Source organism: Vipera ursinii (assembly GCF_947247035.1).
Source record: "Vipera ursinii genome assembly, chromosome: 2".
Classification (NCBI taxonomy): domain Eukaryota; kingdom Metazoa; phylum Chordata; class Lepidosauria; order Squamata; family Viperidae; genus Vipera; species Vipera ursinii.
In genome coordinates this window covers 151008332-151029863 of record NC_139513.1, presented here as the reverse complement: position 1 = coordinate 151029863, position 21532 = coordinate 151008332, and the positions used below count along the sequence as shown (strand labels likewise).

The window sequence follows — 21532 nt, the reverse complement described above, 5'->3', positions numbered from 1 at the left end:
AGGATGCTTTGTAATCTTTCTCATTATGTGTCATGGGTCTTTTTTAAAAAAATAAAAATGTCCAGGTACTGAAATTGCTCAAAGCTATCAATAGGTAAGTTGAAATAGGACGCACCCTCCCCAATTTCCAACGTTCCAAAACTAAGCTTTCCCATATGAAGCTACCATGTTGTATTTTCCCCCAACCATCTTTGAAATCTTAACTCATTTCTATCATTTAGTATACAAGATATAGTAATGTCCATGTGCTATTCTGATGAAGGATGGATGGATGGATGGATGGATGGATGGATGGATGGATGGAAAAAATAGATTATCCTGAAGCCTCATGCATTAAAGTCTAACCTCACTAGTTTTCTCTAAAAGCTATTTTACTGCGGTCCCAACTGACTGTTGGTGCCTATCTTGGATGTATTTTGGATTTTATTCTTGCTTTTTTTTCCTGTTATCTTTTGTTTTTAATGACTATTTGGGATGGTAATGATGATGATTTTGCTTTGTTTGATGTATGCTGCCCAGAATCTTTGGAACTGGGGAGGGTTATGAATACTGATAAATGAATAAATCAATGTTGAGGATTTAATTGTGAAATTTTGTAAAAAAGTAATGTAAAAGTGTTGGATGCTATTGGAATACATGGGTAAGAGAAGGGCAGACAGAGCCTGGAGATATACTTAAGAGAGGACTCAGCCTAGAATCATTAGGTGTCCACAAATGCTCCAAATGAATTCCATTAATTCTTATCTAGCACCAATTTAGGGCTGACCCGTTAGTTGACCAGATTCTTGTGCATAGGCATGAGCACTGAATCAGCTTAACTGGAATTTAATGTGCGGTTCTGATTCTTCACACCTGATAACGTGTTGCTGTATGTAGGTTAATTGTATTTAGAGGAATCTGGTTTCTGTCTTTCATTTCCTGAAGTTGGCTTTTGTCTCTGTTTGCCGAACATACAGGCCTGGAAGCTTGTCAGTGCAATGCATCAGTGACCTTATATAAAAGTGATAATCTTTCTGCCAGCAGTGCGTCTACGGCATTGGCAGAATGAGCTGAAAACCTGTCAAAATATTCAGTTGCCTGCAGACTGTAGTTTCTGGATTTTCAGCAAGATATTCAGGCAGTGAAGGCTTTTTACCCACTGCTAAATTGCTCTGCTGGTCGCAGTTCTTTCATTTGACAGAAAACTGCATACCAGGATGATATTGATTGCCCTCACTGCCAGTCTCTATTGCCTGTATTCCCAATAACAGCCCCTCACCTAAGTTCCCTCCAAGGTCTAAGAGACTCTACATACCTTGAGGCTTCCCTTAGATGGTCCCAAAGTAAGAAAGAGAGAAACATCTTTAACGTTGGGCAATATAAGCTTGTCTCTGGGGACTACCGGTAAATGTAGGGAATGTCATGTGAGCATATTACTAGAGGTTGTTTGTGCCATGGTTAATTGTGAGTAGGGAAAGCAACCCTTTCCTGTATTGACATGTTGCACAGAAAGCGTGGGGAGGATTGATGTCATAAGAGGCACATGGGCAGCATTCCAAATAGCCTGCAAGTTGTTTTTGATGATGATTGAGTTGTACTGTTCCTCCAGTCCCCAAAATGACTGTGGTGCACAACCATGATAATAAAAAGTGTTGGCTGTGTATTTTTTGTAATAGCAGTAAGATTTTTTTTTAAAAAAATCCCATTTATATCCCGCCCTTCTCCGAAGACTCAGGGCGGCTTACAATCTAAAGCACAAATCAATGTGCTTAGCAATAGCCTTCATTCTATGTATATGCCTGCTTATTAGGGCTTTCGGGGGGCCCCAAACGGCATTATTACAAAGTCAGCTTATTGCCCCCAACAGTCTGGGTCCTCATTTTACCTACCTCGGAAGGATGGAAGGCTGAGTCAACCTTGAGCCTGGTGGGACTCGAACCTGCACTAATTGCAGGCAGCTGGTGTTACTTAAGGAGGCATCAGCCCACTGCTCCACCAAGAATTATTAGTGTGTATGAGGTCTTCTCAACAGTACATCTGGTTTCATGTTCTTCTTCATTGAAGAAAGTCACTGTGAAGCCAGAGGGTTCTTTAAAGGCAACTTTACAATTAAAGTTTTTGAAGATCAACAGCTGGACTGCAATCCAGCTGGACTGCCTTCACCATGTCAAGTGTTCCTCTTTCTTCAAACATTTGTTAGCTGTAGATGTTGAGACTCTGGAAAGAATACAGAGAAGAGCAACAAAGATGATTGGGGGACTGGAGGCTAAAACATATAGGGAACAGCTGCTGGAATTGAGTATGTGTAGCTTAACGAAGAGAAGGATGAGGGGGGGACATGATAGCAGTGTCCCAATATCTCAGGGGCTGCCACAAAGAAGAGGGAGTCAAGCTATTCTCCAAAGCACCTGAAGGCAGGACAAGAAGCAACGGATGGAAACTAATCAAGGAGAGAAGCAACCTAGAACTAAGGAGAAACTTCCTGACAGTTAGAACAACTAACCAGTGGAACAACCTGCCTCCAGAGGCGGTGAATGCTCCAACACTGGAAGTCTTTAAGAAGAGACTGGGCAGCCATTTGCCTGAAATGGCATAGGGTTTCCTGCCTGAGCAGGGGGTTGGACTAGATGACCTCCAAGGTCCCTTCCAACTTTACTGTTATGATTATGATTAAATCACTCTCGTCCCAATAAACAATAACCCTTAGGAAACATGTGCTGTCACCTTCTCTCATTCTTCCGTTAAGCCTTAGCAGTCTACTCTTCCCTATACTCTAATGTGCTTACTGTTCTGCCTTTGCAGTTATACTGACCGATGAAGAGGTGCAGAGGAAAAGAGAGATGATAATGAAGAGGAAGGAGGAGGAAGCTCTTAAGGAAAGCCTAAAGCCCAAATTGCTGGAGGAACAACAACGAGTCATTGAAACTCTTCTTGAAGCCCATCGCAAAACTTATGATCCTACTTACTCAGATTTCACTCAATTCCGGGTAAGTTCTGCTCGCTTTCCCCCCCCCCCTTTTTTTTTTTTGCAGTACTTTACTATTGTTGTGAGTAGTAGGACATCTGCTGGTGAACAAACGGATATTTTTCAACTTGGTAACTTCTGAATTAGTGATTCAAACTCTTGCCCCACTTCCCACTTAACAAAAGTAACATCGCTTGCAGATTCAAATCATTAAACAAATCGACAGCTGATTATAAATAAATAAAAACAAACCAACCAACCAACCAACAAAAAACTCACAAGGGCAGCCTTGATGGACAGCTAGGTCTTTTTCTGCCATCGGTTTTCTATGTTTTTATTATGAAAGAACCATTCGGTGTGTGTGGTTTTTTTTTAATTTGGATCTGTGTCTCAGATTGAATCTCTCTGGCCAAGTCACCAGATTTAGAACTATTCCCAATTTTTTATTTATTTTTTTTTTTAATCCCATTTATATCCCGCCCTTCTCCGAAGACTCAGGGCGGCTTACAATCTAAGCACAAATCAAATGTGCTTAGCAATAGCCTTCATTCTATGTATATGCCTGCTTATTAGAGCTTTCAGGGGGCCCCCAAGCGGCATTATTACAAAGTCAGCTTATTGCCCCCAACAATTTTTAATCCCATTTATATCCCGCCCTTCTCCGAAGACTCAGGGCGGCTTACAATCTAAGCACAAATCAAATGTGCTTAGCAATAGCCTTCATTCTATGTATATGCCTGCTTATTAGGGCTTTCAGGGGCCCCCCAAGCGGCATTATTACAAAGTCAGCTTATTGCCCCCAACAATTTTTAATCCCATTTATATCCCGCCCTTCTCCGAAGACTCAGGGCGGCTTACAATCTAAGCACAAATCAAATGTGCTTAGCAATAGCCTTCATTCTATGTATATGCCTGCTTATTAGGGCTTTCAGGGGCCCCCCAAGCGGCATTATTACAAAGTCAGCTTATTGCCCCCAACAATCTTGGTCCTAATAATTGAAAATTATTTTCACACTAAGTTAGCATGAAATACATCCGTGAATAGATCGCAGTTGGATTTACAACTGCACTGCTTGGAGAAATTGCTAAGTGTATTTGTGACTAGACTTCAGTTGGCGATAGCTGCGTTATGTGCGCTGCCCCCGTATGGCTTCATCACAATCTGCCCTTAAAAATGGACTTGACAGAACAAAAGAAGGGAGTGTCCCCTTAACCAAGTGGCCGGCCTCTCTTGATGGGGACCCCATTATTCGACCTGACCAACCAGCCTTCCTCAGCCACATACAAATCTTTCTACAATGAGGTTTATCAGTTCTGGGGGAGGGGGGGGGGGAGAGGAAGAAGAAGGTGCTTGTGGCTGTAGCAACCACAAGTGTTTCCTGCCCCGTCACAAGAGCAAAACAGCTTTGAGGTTGAGTGATGCATACGAGGCATCAGGAGAACAGCAGATAGATGGGAGAAGTAGAAGAAAGAGAACTGGCTGCAGATGACTCATAGTTTTGGAAACCTGGGGTTAGTTACTCTTCTTTTTGTGATTATTTCCCAACAGACTCCCTCTTACTTCCCTATTAGTTTATATTTTCTGAGCAAAAACCAGTATTTCCAATATAGGATGGTTAGCCTCTAATACCTTCTGCTTTCTCAACCTGAAGATTGAATAGATAACAACCAAATGCATTTTACCTTCGACCAAGAGGCTTGAACGTACGTTTTTTTCCCCTCAAGGTTATTATGCAAATGACATAGCAGTTGCAGGGACTATTTGGTTCAAAATATCCTGCTTTCTTAAACAATTAAGTAATCAAAAATGTTAGGGCAACATAGGAGAAGGAAGGAGTATTAGGTACGTTGTCTGCCTTGAGTTATCTATAAAAAATAAAGGAGAGATTAAAAAAATCTAAAATCATAGGATATCAGAGCAGACGAGTCTTCTCTTCAGTGGTTGTTCTAAGAAATGGATCCCTGGCTTTGGAAAACATTCAGTAGACCGGATAAATGGAGGAAGAGTGGGTAAAAGCCTCAGGGCACCCTTTTCCTTATAGCAGATTATTTCCGTTAATTGAACTAACTTTCTGGTAACTAGAATCAGGATGAAGGTATGAAAAAAGCAGTAGGCTCCTCCTCCTATCAAATGCTACCCTTTCTATTTCTATTTTCAGCCTCCTGTAAGACAACATTCAGACAAAGAACATACAAGTCGATCTTCTTCTAACATGACACCAGGTTTTTCCTTCTCAGATGACTCTTCAGATAATTCCAGCTTCTCTTCAGGTAACATGCAGAGCGCTAATCATATTTAGATTCATGGTAAACTGCAAGAATTCTAACAACTGGGTTTGTTTGAAATGGCAAATTCTACAGTTGCCTTTTTTTTTTTTGTACCGATGAAGTGTTTTTGTGAAACATTTACAACAAATCTTAACTTGCAGCTAAGCGGCCTGCGTCTTGTTTGGCAAGCACTTAAGGGCAATTTATTAATCTGTTATTAATCTCTCCCCCTCAGAAGACCTAACGTGGTCCTATGAAATTTAAGAGTATTCCTATTCAGAGAGTTCTCCGTGCCAAACGGCCTTGTGTAACCACTCTGGTTTTTTTACTGGTGGTGTGGGGAAAATGAAAGAAAGTGGAGGGAAACTCAGAAAGTCTCCTGTAACAAAGGGGCCCATGATAAATGCGGCCTCTGGCTTCATACCGAAATGCCTTGTGAGGACACTTCAGCATGGCCAGCCTTCCGTCTGCATAACCTTTCAGAGCTGTTCGCGCAAAGCCTGTAATTGGACCAGTCACAGCGTTTGCGTGAATGGAGATCTAGCCTGTCCTCCTCCTACCTGAACAATAAACAAGGGTGGCAACTGAGAGTCAGCCAGGAGCATTTTCCTTCTTGTGCTGCTTTTGATTACAGGGCAGGAGGGAAAAAGAAAGCAGCACCCGAGAAAGAGGCATTGGGAGCTGGGAGGCAAAGACTGGCGGGGATTTCTCCCAGTAGGGAAAAAAACAAGAGTCGTCGATCGCAACCTTATGAAGTTGACACTGCTAAAATCTTTAGAATGAACATCTTCTTCGAAAGGACTCAGTGGGTTAGGACGCTGAGCTTGTCGATCAGAAGGTCGGCAGTTTGGCGGGTCGAATCCCGAGTGCCGCGTAACAGAGTGAGCGCCTGTTACTCGTCCCAGCTTCTGCCAACCTAGCAGTTCGAAAGCACGTCAAAATGCAAGTAGAAAAATAGGGACCACTACGGTGGGAAGGTAACAGCGTTCCGTGCGCCTTTGGCGTCTAGTCTTGCCGGCCACATGACCACGGAGACGTCCTCGGACAAGCGCTGGCTCTTCGGCTTTGAAACGGAGATGAGCACCGGCCCCTAGAGTTGGAAATGACTAGCATGCATGTGTGGGGGAACCTTTACCTTTACCTTTAGGCACCTTGTGTGTCCTTATTGTATTGTGGAGTTTGGCACAGAATGTTTTATCTCAGTGTGACCCACCCAAAGACCATCAGGATTGGCACGTGATGTAAACCCTGGAGATAGATCATTTTGAATAGTTAGGAAGATGATGCAGAAAAAAAGTCAGCTTGGCTTGAACGTTGGCGACAATAGCATGAGCACCACTGCAGGAACAGCACCAGAACTCAATGTGGATGTGCCTTGATTCTGCGTTCAGGCTTTGAGCTTCTTTTAGCGCCAAGGATTGCACTTTCAGTAATGCATTTGTGTAATTTGCTATACTACACCGCAATGAGTATTGTCTAAAATAACCCTTGTTACGTGTGGTTAGGAAAGAACAGAGCAGTAGACTAAAGTGAAAAACTGGAGCATGTTTTTAATCAGGTCAATAGAATCCGAGATTTGGACTCTGAGCAAATCTACAGCCTTAACATTCTGATCTCAATCAACGAAATTACTCCTTTTGGATTCTATGGTTTTGCTAGTGCCTGTTGGAGTACTACCAGCAGTGGCCTTCAGTCAGCCTAGGGACAGCAGAGTCCTGGCCACTGCAATGGCTCCTCGATATCACCTTCACATCACAACTCTCTCAGTGCAAATCAATACACAACGTAAAACAATAGTCATTGTAAATAGCCCAACTAATGCTGTGTAAATTCTAAAGCATTTAAACTGTCATGCTGTAATAACGAGTGGTGCCTTGCCTGCTGGTCTGACATGTAAGGGTCTAAGCTGTGTCTTCCTCTCTCTGTCCACCAGAGCCGGTGATGCTTTCCAACCTGGAGCTCAACGACGACAGCACCTCCATGTCCATTGACTTCTCCCACCTCACCATGTTGCCTCACCTTGCTGATCTTGTCAGCTACAGCATCCAGAAAGTGATTGGATTTGCTAAAATGATTCCAGGGTTCAGGTAGGGAAAATTTAAAAGTACCTTCAAAACCCTTGTCTGCTTTTTCCTTAGAGGTGTGTATCTGTGCCTGATTTGTGGTCTTGGCATATTCAGGTCTTTTCCCGTGTAGGATTGCAATCCTACACGGGAAAAGACCCGAATACGCCAAGACCTACATACCTATACCCGTGAAAATCTATAAATGCACAACACCACAGATCTCTCAAGACTTCAGAAATCTGCAAAGGCCCATCAAAAGGAACAGCAAGATAAAACGGGTCACTTTAAAAACCAAGTAAGATCTTGACACAAACGGTGTAAATAAATAGTATCATTCCTCAGTTGAACTGAAGCCCTACTACCATGGTGGCGAACCTATGGCACGCATGCCACAGGTGGCACATGCACCGTCACCCCAGTCCTAGGCCTTCAGCTGGGTTTCATAAAACCTTTTCGCTTTAGGCCTCCACCGCCATGTACAAAAAAAAAGGTTCAATCAATCAATTTCAACTTCTTGTGGGGGGAAAAAAGATCTCGCAAAGTTGGAATTGATTGATTGAACTTTTTAGTCCCAGCCAGTCTGCCATTACCACTGCAGCCACGCCCACCCAATGGGCCTCGCCCACCCAAAAAGTGGGTTTTGGGTTGCAGTTGGGCACTCGGTCCCTAAAAGGTTCGCCACCACTGCCCTACTACCTTCAGAACAGCTCTGTCTTTTTTAAGCCTTGCCATCCATTAGCAGCTGTTTCCTTGGGAGGTGACAGAAGGCTTCTCTCTCAACCTGTTGCTGTAGAGGCCACCTTAGCACTGGTAGAGACTTCGAACAAGGCATCTCTTATTTAAGGCATCTTCAATAAGAGCAGAGAGACGGGGAAGGGTGGTGTGTGTGTGTGTGTGTGTGTGTGTGTGTGTGTGTGCATACATGCCTGCAGAGAACAACTCTGTGGCCAGAAGTTTTATTTATTTATTTATTTATTGGATTTATATACCGCCCCTCTCCCGAAGGACTCGGGGGGGGTGTATAGGGCAGTTAAAACAATATACAGTATACAATATACAAAGTTAAATTAAATTAAATTAAATTAAATTAGCCCTAATAAATAAAACACATTCTAAAAGTTTAAAATTAAAAATTTAAAATCCCAATCCCTCAGTCCAGGCCAGCAAGCTCAAATAACCAAGTTTTCAGGTCGCGGCGAAAGGAGCGAAGGTCGGGAGCCATCCGGAGCTCAACAGGAAGTTGGTTCCAGAGGGCAGGCGCGCCCACAGAGAATGCTCTCCCCCTGGGGGCCGCCAGTCGGCATTCCCTGACCGACAGCACCCTGAGGAGGCCCTCTCTGTGGGAGCGCACAGGACGATGGGAAGTTGGCACCGGCAGAAGGTGCTCCCGTAAATAATCCGGACCCATGCCATTTAGGGCTTTATAGGTCATCACCAGCAGCTTGAATCTCACCCGGAAGACAACTGGAAGCCAATGCAGCTCGCGGAGCAGAGGTGTTACATGGGAGTATCGGGAAACCCCCATCACAACTCGCGCGGCCGCATTCTGCACCAGTTGGAGCAGAATGAGTAACACAGTTGGCAAGAAAGTTGAATCTGCTTTGCAGAGCTCTTTACCTGCTACAAAAATCCTGCCTAGAACCTTGTGAGTTTTATTTTAGAGGTTTTTGTGATTCATTTCATTTTGCGGCCACACAAGGTTTCTATCAGGACTCCAGGAAACACTCATCACTTGCGTGCGCCAAAGGAACTTCCTTTAATCAAAATCCACACCTTTCGCACAGCCCAGTTGTGGCAGGCTTTTAATTCAGCGTGTGAGCTGTGTTGCTAAAATATTCAAATTAAGTGACGCATTAAAAGTTCCGTCAGAAGCTTCATTCATACAGATATGCTGTCACTAGAGGCTACAGTGAGCCCTAAGCAAAAATGTCTGCAATCAACCATTGGTTAACTGAGCTTACGCTTGCGGATGGCCTCCGGAGCTGTTCTGTAAAATCAGTTTACACTAAGAGAAATAGTAACACGGTGGGCAATAAAGGACTATCATTTCTAATTCTGATCTTAAGAGAATGTTACAGTGACAGATTGCTTGAAACCTGAGTTTCATATTCTCCCCTTTTTAAATACAGAAATCTAACAGCGGAGGACCAGATTGCTCTCCTGAAATCCAGTGCCATTGAAGTGATCATGCTCCGTTCCAACCAGTCCTTTTCCCTGGAGGATATGTCCTGGACTTGCGGCAGCAGTGATTTCAAATACCAAATCAATGATGTCACTCAAGGTAAGGCTTGTGTGGCAAAGCAGAAGGTATTTTATGAATTGCTTTACAGCTGGTAATGTTAGAATGAATTAATGACAGTGGTGTATCTGAGAATGAGAATTGTGTTTGCCATTTGTTTAATAATTTACAGCCTATTTATAGCGTAATGAATAATGAAAGATATACTGACTTACTCCTTGGCAGTTAATCCTGATTTGCCATCTGCCCTGTGTGGCATAGGGTTTTGTGCAGTTGTTCTGTACCAGTCTGCTACCGGCCCTGCAGAAAAGGCAGGGACAACCCCTTTACAAACGGCAAGAGGCTGGAATTAAGCCTGCCAAATTTATTAACATAAAACAGAGCAAAACAAGACACCAACCATGAAACAGGAGCTATGAAATGAACTATTCAAGCGGTTGCCTTCAGCAAACCAGCCCTCCCACGCATTCCCCTTTTATACAGTTCAGGGCGTGGCTTCTTTCTGCCTCCTTCCGAGGTGCCCCATTGCCTTCCTCTGTTTACTCCTGATTGACTGCCTCCTGCGTCGGGCGTCCTTGAACAGGGCCAGCTGTGGGTCATCTTCATCCACGCTGTCAGGCTCACACAGCTGGGTCTCCGTCGTGACCAGGTGGGAGGGGCCTGGCTGAGGGCTCCCATCAGCAAGCCCTCCAACCCCCTCAGCATGCTCTTCAACACCCCCCTCCTCCTCTGAGTCGTCCGACCCAACTGCCGAACCCACAGGCTGACCCTGAATCACAACAGCAGTACCACGTGGCTGCAGCAGGTATGACTGACAAAGCCCTTCTTACACCATCGCTCTTCTTCTTACATTGCTCGCCCTGAGAAATAACTCCTTGGAAGTGTTTCAAGAAGCCCCAAAACATTGATCACAAGAGCAACCTGCAGCTTGCCAACCTGGTGTGTGCAAAATGCAGTATCCCCAGGGAATTTTGTCCTGGTCTCCACACAACTGCTGCAAAGGAAGCTTGGAGTGTTTTCCTCAACAAAAGGAAGAGGGGAGGGGAAAGCCGAGGAGCCCCCCCCCCCGGGGCAAGGCAAGAGTTCCCAGCTTTGCCACTGCTGGGGACTCTCCCCGGCTGCAGCCAAGCAGGAAAGTCCCTGTCTGGATCTACCTGAAAAAGAGGCCCTTGTGAGGTGGCTGAAACCTTCTGTGTTGGGTTTGAAGTTCAGAGAGGAAAAGGGATTTCTTATTTGCCCAGACCCAAAAATCGGGAAGAAAGACACTGGATGGCACAAGCTGTAGCTCGCAAAAGTGGATGCCTTTTAATACCATGTGTCAGTTAAAAGAGATGCTTCCAGACTTTTTTTTTTTTTTTTGCTGCACCACGGGGAGAGACTGGTGGTACCCAGTAAGGAAAAAAAAAAAAGGAAGGCTAGCAAACTAACGAGGAAGGCCTGCGGGCCAGATAAAATAAAGTTCACTCTGCTACACATGGAAATGTTTCTTCCGAGTTCTTCCAGTGTGAATGTTGTTTTATCACGATGAAAAATAAATTGGGATGAGGAGGTGGATTGTCCAACGGGCCCAGATTGCTGAGCTGGCGGATGTTCCACGAAGTGTGCAAAGTTAAGAGTTCAGTTTCGATGGCAACCGTCTGACTAAGATGGGGAAGCAGCAGGAAGTTGAAAAAGCACGACTGCACCACCTCAAGGGCGAATCCAGTACAGGTTAAGTTTGCCAAAGGCCCAGTTTTAATGAAACGTAAGACGTCGTTATTCTGCTGGGTTGGTTCCTTTGAGCGTTCCGCTCAGTTTAGGGATGACGACTCAGATGGATGACGCCCTTGGGATTGGGTGCATTGGAAGGAAAATCCAGGGCCAGGATTTATGCTTACATTTGTTTCTTCCCGTTTTAAGCTAGCTGGTAATTAGTAATCTAGTGCCTGCCTCTGAAAAGTTGCTTTGTTTCTCTTTCAGCTGGCCACAACCTAGACTTGCTGGAGCCCCTCGTTAAATTTCAAATTGGTCTGAAGAAATTGAACCTGCACGAAGAAGAACACGTGCTCCTCATGGCCATCTGCATCCTTTCTCCTGGTGAGGAAAACTTCAGTGTCACAGGCTGCGTTTCAGCTGCATTAAATTATTATCAGTAAACTATGTTATCCTATTTACATGTCCCTGTATTAAAGTCTCGGTACGAAATAACACACACAGTGTGTACGCCACCATATATGTGTGTGTATGTGTGTATATGTGTGTGTATACACATATATACACATATATATACACACACAAAGCTATTAAGCATCTTTACACAGTGTGTACACCATCATATGTGTGTACACACACACACACACACACACACACAAAACTATTAAGCATTTTTTGACCAAATGAATGTGCTGGATTGTCCCTCAGTTGTAAGAAATAAGCTACTGAACCAATGACCATCCATCTATAGGACATTAATCTTTGCAATCCCTTCCACAGTGTAAAGCGAAGAGATTATTTTCAAGGAATTTGATCTGTCTTGGAGTAATTCTAGATGACCAATCCATCCCAGTCCTTTTGAATCTGCTTTATAATAGGCCTTGGCTAGATTAGACTGTCTGGATTGTTTTCAGATACATTCAAACATCGGGATGTTCTGAGCTTGTGGCGATATCAATACTTGCTGTTTCTGAGCAAAAGTATTCCATCTCCTCCTAACGACTGCATGAACATGGACCAATACCATTTTTATGTTCCATATCTTCGTGACATTTCCAGCCCACAATTGAAACAATTTAGTTACCTTTAGCTATTCTGGTCTTAAACTAGTGTTTTCTCTTTTCTCCCCACGTTTTGCTAGCACACTTCGTTGGTGATGTACTTGACATGGTTAGGGTAGGATTTGCCTAGCTCCTTTTGGTCCAGCTGTTCCAGATGTGCCCCCTCTATTCTGCTAAGCGTTGACATCTGGCGCCACTTGCAGGAAAAACTAGAAATTTGGCTTTCACTGATAACATCTGCCTAGATAATGCTTCTGGCCATTTTCCTAAATGCTTCTTAGGTCTAACGTAGCCTTCTATATTGTCAGGCTTAGAGTTCTTCTGAAACAATACTCGGCCTATTTTTAAACACATTTACCAGTATTTTGGAGGAATGCTAGGCTTGTGTTTTAAAAAAAGGACTAACCCTCTCTCCAGAGCACTAGATCAGTGGTGAACAGAAATTTAATTTTAATGAGAAAAGCGAGCAGGCTGTACAATCCGCACATGGCTAAGTTCTGTCATGCAGTACAGGTTTCTGCTGCTTTTGTTGACTTGGAGGTTTTAGGCGACTATACTTTTTATTGTATTATTTGTACCTATGCCCTTTTGTGCCTATTCCAGAGTGTCGCTAGCCACAGCCATTCGCACCCATCCCTCTGTGACACTGATGGAATTACTGACGGAATTCATGGTTATTGATAGCTGCTTCCCACCTCACCTGGTGCCCCTTTTCTCCCTGTGAGGCAGGCTCTGTTTGGAGTGAGCCACCTTCAACCTATTTCACAACAGTGAAAAGCACTACCTCTTCATCAGTTTGCAGGAAATGGTTCTAAACTGGGAATAGTTTATTTGCTGAAATTATCATATCACTATCCCTTCTTGTCAATCCATCTTGTTGTTTTTTTAAAAAACTGAGTAAATCTTCCTTGGAAGAATTACTTTTGTCTGAGGCAGATTCCAAATAGCCGGAGGATTGGGGGGGGGGGGGGAGAGAGACAGAGAGAGAGAGATCCAAGATAAATGTAGCTCTTTTGCATGGCATTAAAGCAGCTGTGGAATTAAAAACCTATGACCTTCTGGCATTGTGTCAGTGGGAGACTTTCCCCAGATTAAATCCATAAGGAGCTCTGACATCAGAATACTCGCTAAATACCAGCCAAGCACGGAATTCTCTCCCTCTCTCCCTAAGGCAGAGAGATTAGAGTGAGCTGACAAAGACTGTATCAGGAAATCTCTTGCCTAGGCAGTGATTTCTGACAGTATGGGCTACGGGCTACGGTAGAGTTGAAGTCCATGAGTCATAAAACAGCCGAGGTTGCCTACCCCTGCCCTAACCTATAGTGTTGAGATGGAATTTATTGAATCGAAACAGAACGATATGGCTGCCAAATAAGAAAGGGAAGAGTCCATTTCCCCCCTGACAGATTACATCCTTGCCCAGACAGACTTCAACTAAATTGAGTATACAGTCTGGGGATTCAGCTGATGTCTCTAAATAGAATCTGATTTAACTCTTCTAGCAACCTGCCACAGGATGAGTAAAAAGATATTAAATTGGAGTGACTTAAGAAAAGGCTGCTGTGACCTACTTGTGATAAGCAGGGCGGAATAAAAGTGAAAGGATGAAGCAGGCTTAAGGATGACAAATGACAAAGATAATAGGAAATTTTCCCACATTAACAAATATCCCTGAAGACCTGTTAAAATACCACTCCCCAAGCATCATATAAAAAGAAGTTAGATGCACAGCCTCTTCTGGAGACCAACCCTGGGAGTCTGCAATATTGCTTAATACATTGAACAGGAATTCATTAACAAAGATCCGGCACTTTTCAAAACTGTGGCAATTCAATTCACTCCCTACACAATGTGGATTGTTAGGATTGTTTGCCATTCAATTTGTGTCAAGCATCTTTCCGACCAATGAAATCTAGAGTGAGGAGATCCAAGGTGCCTCTTTCCAGAAGTGTGTCAGGTTTTTTTTTTAATTCCATTTATATCCCGCCCTTCTCTGAAGACTCAGGGCGGCTTACAAGCTTAGCAGTTGACAATTTAATGGCCAAATGGTTCTGAAATTACAGTTCAGGGATATAGAATGCTGATTTGTCCAAAAAAAAAGACAAAATATTTGCTGAAAACTTGATTTATGAGCTTATTTGTTACAAATCGCATTACTAGGGGAGAATTTTGAGCAGAGGAGACTAATTGGCTTGCTAAATAGAGAAAGGTGGCTTGAGAAATTTTGTTAAATATATTTGGTGTGTCAATGTGGGAATTAAACATTAAACTCATCATTATGATGCAGAAGGAAGCTACTTATTTGTCAGAAACTATATTTGCTTGATGATGTTACAACAGACATTTTATGGCAGACATGTCAAACTCGCGACGTTATGTGACATCGTGCAACGTATCAGAGCTTTTTCACCATTGCCGGTAATGGGGCGGGTGTGGTTTCCCGATGACACGTCTGGCCCGCGGGCCGGCACTTTTGACACCCCTGTTTTAAGGCAAGCGGGTCACATCTGTCCCTTTGACTGCCCCTGCCCTGCCCGGGATAGCAGAGGGGTAGTGGTGCGTGTGGGTGGGTGGGTGTGCTTACAAGATGCTGTAATTTATTAGTGAGGAAATAGGCTATTTAAGAAAGTTTTGTCCTGTTTGTTGTGCTATAGTCCCTCTTGCATCTGTTTGCATTTGCTGGTTACAATTGAAGAGGTGGGAAAAACTGGCCTGGAGGATTTACCATGCATTAGGAGAATAGTAGGCACAGGCCTGTCTCGAAATTAGAGGTCACCAACAGAGACAGTTCCCCCTGTATGAATGCCATGGCAATGCTTTTAGAATGATAGCATGTGCCACTCTCCTCCATGGGCCTCAGTCCTCTTTAATGGATTGAAGGCGGTAAGAAAAAAGGCCAGAATAATGGGGGAAAGTTACGAATTAACTACTTGTAGAATACCATGCAGAGCAATCGCAAAAGAATTCCTTTGTTTGAATACATCCTTACCTGCACTGCATTCTGAGTTTGCTTGTTTTTATGACTAATGTCTGATCAGCATGCATACCTGTTACAAGAGTTAACTATTTCTGATGGAAGCCTATTTCTGCTTGACTCAAAATGCTAAGGAAATTAAAGCAATGCCTCAACCAGTAAGTGGATGTTTTCTTTCAAGCAGGCACAAGAAAACAGTCGTTAACTTCAGGTACTCTCAACAGCATCTCCTTTGAGATCTTTTGGTAGAAAATTCCAGTGATTGAGCAAAATCACAACAGTAGTACATTCTTCTATCCAAAAAAAGTTGTGTCTTTCTTTCTGAGCATAACAACAAGTAGCAGAGAGTTAGAGATAACAAGATGACAACAGTTTGTGATTACGTAAGCCACGTGAACTTTATAGATCTGGTCTGTGATTTATGCAAACTTCAGTTTTATTTTTAATGCAAAAACATCTTTAAAAGGCTCAAGCTGTTTCATAGTTGAAATATTGAAAGAAAAATTCTGCCTCTCTTCTAACAAATTGCTGTTTTTCATTTCCTTTAAAAAAAAAAAACACGTGTGTTTTAACCTCTGCTGCATTGATACCTTGTCTTAAGGTTTTCCAATAACTCTGAATCTTTTTTTTATGCTTCCTTTTCTGATTTTGACACGTGACACAGAGTGGATGTGCGGAGACAAGGGCCAACCTGGAATTATTTTTAAATTGATTCTGAAGGAGTTCAACTTATGACCCTAGGGTCGGAGGGGAGGAATTAAGGGAATGTACAAAAAAACGCCATGAGGAGAGGGGTGAAATGTCACAGGTGCTATTGCCTACCTCGATCACATAAAAAAAAATGTGTGATGTGTTTTGTTTCCTAGACCGCCCTGGTGTTCAGGACACAGCTCTGGTGGAGTCCATCCAGGACCGTCTTTCACAAATCCTGCAGACCTATATTCTGTGCCGGCACCCTCCTCCAGGCAACCGCTTGCTCTACCCCAAGATGATCCAAAAGCTCACAGACTTGAGGAGCCTGAATGAGGAGCATTCCAAGCAATATCGTTGCCTCTCCTTCCTGCCCGAACATAGCATGCAGCTCACTCCGCTGGTTCTTGAAGTCTTTGGCAATGAAATCTCCTGAGTCGCCGCTGAGGGGGAAAAAAAAGCACACGGAAATCAAGAATTGGGGGGGGGGGAGTGTCAGCCCAGCTTTCCACTGGCTACAGACTGAAAGTTTTTACCCCACCTGAGGTTGTGTATATTCTGTCAGTGAGAAATTGATTTCTTCTCCCCCTTTCCCCCCCCCCCCACGCTACCTGAAGAGCCACACTCGTGATAAACATCTCCAGTCTCTTGCTGAGGAGCAACTGATCCGTCTTATTCCACCTGCCCTTCAAAACTGAATGGTTTCTCTGTTGCTGCTTTGCAGTAATGAAAGGAAATATTGCTTTCCAAGCCAGCAGTTGAAACCTCTGTAGTGTGGCCTTAGAAAGATGCCAATTGTGCAAGAGCAGCCACAGAGAATGAAAAATGGAACCTGGCTATATTTTCTCTTTTCTATAGGATAGTAAAAGCTTTCAGTCCTGCGTAATTGTAATACACAGAGATATCAAAGTGCTCGCATTTACTGAATATATGCACTTCTTATAATCTCCTGCCAAACATCAACAGGTCGCTTCAACAGTGAGATGGGCAGCATATAAATTTAATAAATAAATTTAGTTAATAAATAAGACGCTTCAACAGCAGCAAAAAAATCTATTTATTAGCCAAATGAAGAAAGATTTGTTAGAATAAATAACCATCTTGGGTTTGGAGGATTTTTTTAATGCAATTTGTCAAAATGCGTAGAAATATGCTAGCACATTTTTAGCCCTTAATAATCTACAATAGGAACTGAAAGATTTTGGTTCTAATCATGTACTCCTCGGTGGGGAATACAGACATGTTCTTAAAAACCAGGTTCCTGCCAGAATCTCTGCACTATTAAAACCATAGCCACATTTGCCGCTTTCGGCCTTAAACAGTGTCTGACACTACTAATTACTAAGAGTTGATGAGGAATAATCCAGAAGTATAATACTGACTTTTAGTCTATCCAAGAATGCTTGGTTTGTTCAGAAAAATGGTATAGCGTCACTTTTTAATGGATTGTAGAAAGGATTCCTATAATCAGATTACATTGCGTACAAAGCAGCTTAATTATCTGATAGAGACTAAGCAATTTTCAGTTGTTTCCATTTGGGGGCTATAATGTTTGAGTCAATTCTTAGTCATCCTCAGGAGACTGAAGCTAATTTATTTTTTATAACTGGTAAAATGTTTACTCTAAGTTTGACAACCTCTGGGCTACTTGATTTCTAGAAAAATTAAGTGCATATGAGCCATTTGTTGACAAGGAAAAGATATTGTCATCACACATGTGGTTTAGGTAGCTTTTTGTTGCATTGGTCCCAAATAATATGAAATAAGATGTGGACCAATTTCTCTTTGATGAAGGAGTCTACAAACATTTGGGCGAGAGATTTATTAAGACTACACCATTAAAAGATGACTTAATTGTCAGTTTGAAAGAGAAAACATGGTTATAGATGAATGTTCTGCTGAAACTTAGGTAGTAGAATATATTGCTTACTTCAAAGACATTGAACATTCATCATTGTGTAGTTCTGTTTGGTTTTAATTCTTGGTGATAACAGCAGTTTGCACTCTATACATCGCTACGTATTTTAATATATCAGGTAAAACAACTATTCTACACAGATAGGAACAGATTAGATAAGCATATATTTTTTTAAAAAAGATTGTACTGGTTAGATTTTACAGATGATATATAAGAAGGTAGAGCTAGAGCTAGACATTTCCCATTTGGATTGAAATCTGCCCTTTGCTCACTAGGTGTCAGTAGGGTAATAGACTAGGCTGTAATTCTTGTGAAAGTGCCTTGAGTTTGCTGCAAAGCAATTTATCTTTTTCTAGAATGATTAGATTGTTTTACTCTGAAATTAGCCTAAATTACTGGGATTGGAAGATTCCATCAAAGCCTTAACTTCCTTCTGTACTTCTCTGAGAGTTGGCACAAAGGCAGCCCACCCACATGCAACAAGTCCCTGTGGTTGGATGTGTGTGAGCATATGCCTGTAGGTGCCCCTCCTTCAGCTAGCTCCTTTTGCTGGGACACACATTAAAGCTAGAACCTTTGCAACACAGAAAGCTTGAAACTTTGCAACCCCAAAATACATTGGATTCCTCATTATCCAAACTAACCATTTTAGATGTAGCATCTCCATTTTAAAACCTTGCTCCTTCAACTGCAGAAATGCATCATCACTTCAAGGAACCTTCCTTAGCTTTGATCATTTGAATGAGCTTTTTAATCAATATTTGTACTCCATCTCAGCATCTAAGCCGATAAACAATTTTAAAGACAGGATGAGTTCGTGTTTCCACCATATGCTTGGGTCAAGAACACTTTTAAAAGTCAAACTCACCTCAGCAAATACATAGAGTCACAAAAGGAAGCTAGGGCAAATTTAAGCTTGTTGGTGGTATCAAGTATCGAATGAGACTTTTAGAAGAAAATTCAGGTACTCAATATGGAATGCACAATATACACATTGCTAATTTGTCTGCCATTTTAAATGCTGCTAGAACATAAGCATGCTAATTCACTATAGGGGGTGTTTGTTTCTGTATCTTAGACATTTCTGTCTTTTTTTTCATGATTAGATCAATAACAAGATCCTACAGGTATTGCAGTCATGGATGTAAGATTTGGGATCCATCCCATATCCGGAAATAATCTCTGTGCTGAGGAGAGGAGGGGGAAGAGAAGAATAGTTACAACTTTTCTGCCTAGGAGAGGAGGGGAACTAATCAGCCTCTCAAATTCTGTGCGCTCAACTGAATACAGCCATGTTTGAACATCATGCCCGTTACAAGCCAGTCAAGTTACTATGATGAGGCAGGCTATTTAGTGTAGGCTGAAAATATTTCATGTGAATTTGTTTTGGAGGCTTTAATAACAATGACATTTGAATCAAAGCTGCTCTGTTCTGAAAGACATTAGGGCTCTTTTTCCACCTCTGCATGTAAAAGCCAAACCTGTACAGTTAGAGTAGAGAAGGGTAGCTTACTAGATAAGAAACACAGATCATCTCCATTTTGTTGCCTTATCTTATAAATTGTCATGCACTTTATAAAAATCAATATAATGATTTAATGAGATAAATATATATTTTAATTACAGTGATGAAGGTGGTGGTGGTGATGATGAATGATGCAAACTTAAGAGATGAATGCTATCTTTTTATTCCTCTGTACATCTTTTGGCTTTTTTTTTCCTAACAAAGATCTAATATTTAAATATACTATTCCAGACCTTTAATAATAAAGAATGATTGAATACCGTTTTGCAGTTTTAAATGTGATGCTTGGTTATCTTGTTAATAAAAAACGGAGAAAAACCTTTGAGTGATTGATATGTTTCCTCAGAAACATATCATTTAGTGTGCCCTGGGATTTATTCCCGTTTAGCACTGATACCAGCCTGTCTCTCAAAGAGGAAAATCTAAGGATTGGAGGACTGAAAATTACATCAGTTGGGACCATAAAAACTTCCTAAAATACATCTGTGCGTAACTACTGAGGCAGTTGCTTTAAAGATTTAATGATGCAGCATAAATTGATTCTAAATGTTAACTGGCATGAGGAATAAGATGGCACCTTGAAGTTAACGGGCCCAGCTCTCCAGAACTAGACGGCGAGACTCCATGCCTCTCGCTGCCACTTGGCTCCCTTCATGAAACACTGTAGGAAGTAATTTGGAGATCTGTGTGAAGCATCGACGGCTTTATCCTCACATCCTGCTGCCCACAGCATGAAGATGCTCCACTAATCATTTTTAAGGAATATCTCCACAAGATACTGCATTTACTTCATCTTTTGCCAGAGGCAGCTTAAATTCGTCTGTTTCATCTGTTCCAGTTTTTCAAGGATTCCTTGTAGTCTTGCTGCCTACAGAATTTACAATGCCTCACGGGGAGTGAATTGATGACAAAGGCTTGAATATGCCCAACTCCTACAGACATCTCCTCGAATGCTGGCCAATGCTCACTGTGACCCTTTTAGCTTGGTGTGGGTAAACTTGTGCAGGTTAGCTATAAATCCCAATATGCAATATTAGAAATTCAGCCCAAAGCAGTCCAGCAAGTGGAATCCATAACCTTGCAATAGGTGGCAAATATCTGTAGGTTGGGTGAAGGATCGTTCTCCGAGCTCGTGGATTGGTTTCCGAACGTTTCGTTACCAGGCTAGGTAACATCTTCCGAGGAGTTGAGAGATCCCCTAAACACTGCTGAAGATGTTACCTAGCCTGGTTAACAAAACATTGGGAAACCAACCCACAAGCTCGGAGAACGAACCTTCATCCTCATTTATAACCTTGACTAAAAGTGGTAACAAGTGAAAGCATTTAGCCCAGAAATGCCAGCTAGCCAGTTCACAATAAGCACTTGAGAAGCATTATTAGCATTAAGCACTGAGAACCAAGGTTCTTTGAATGATGGTTTTGTAAAAAAAAAGCAATTTGGTTATACAATTCCAAGCCCTCTCCCCCTTTTTTAGATTATTACTGTGTTGGGGTACATCACTTGCAAGGAAAATATGCAGAGGAAGTATGATCTAATTTAAATACCATTATTAATTATATTATAAGGGACGTGGTGGCTCAGTGGGTTAGGACGCTGAGCTTGTCGATCAGAAGATCGGCAGTTTGGCGGGTCGAATCCCGAGTGCCGTGTAACAAAGTGAGCGCCTGTTACTCGTTCCAGCTTCTGCCAACCTAGCAGTTCGAAAGCACCGGCTCCTAGAGTTGGAAACGACTAGCACACGTGTGGGGGAACCTTTACCTATTAATTATATTAATATGCATTGTTAAACCTATTGATAGGCTTAACCTTATCGATCACATCTTGACTTGCAATGGTTCTGCTCCTTGAAAGCTAATGATCTGGGCGCAGCGGTAGGGAACCTTAGCTCTTTTATGACTCATGGACTTCAACTCCCAGAATTCCTGAGCCAGCTATGCTATGCTATGCTGGCTCAGGAATTCTGGGAGTTGAAGTCCATGAGTCATAAAAGAGCCAAGGTTGCCTACCCCTGGAGGGGCCCTCCCAAAAGGGGCATCAAATGAGGGGTGTGGGGGCGTTCACTTTTTAAATATCACTCATTCACTTTTTAAATATTTTCACTGGCTTCGAAGACGTTTTAAAAACATTTTTTTAATTTCTTTTATTCACTTGC

At 42.4% G+C, this 21532-nt stretch overlaps 1 protein-coding gene across 4 annotated transcripts in view; it reads left to right on the top strand.

Annotated features, from left to right (window-relative positions):
* The window catches only part of VDR (vitamin D receptor), a 103707-nt gene extending 84067 nt beyond the window's left edge, over positions 1–19640 (top strand). For all 4 annotated transcript variants that reach the window (XM_083353676.1, XM_083353679.1, XM_083353677.1 and 1 more), the window contains 6 exons: positions 2782–2966; positions 5104–5215; positions 7146–7299; positions 9408–9559; positions 11477–11593; positions 16111–19640. In XM_083353676.1, the coding sequence (XP_083209802.1) occupies positions 2782–2966; positions 5104–5215; positions 7146–7299; positions 9408–9559; positions 11477–11593; positions 16111–16370 (980 nt within the window). In that variant the 3' untranslated portion in view covers positions 16371–19640. The remainder of the gene's footprint in view (positions 1–2781; positions 2967–5103; positions 5216–7145; positions 7300–9407; positions 9560–11476; positions 11594–16110) is intronic.
* Positions 19641–21532: the final 1892 nt, after the last annotated feature.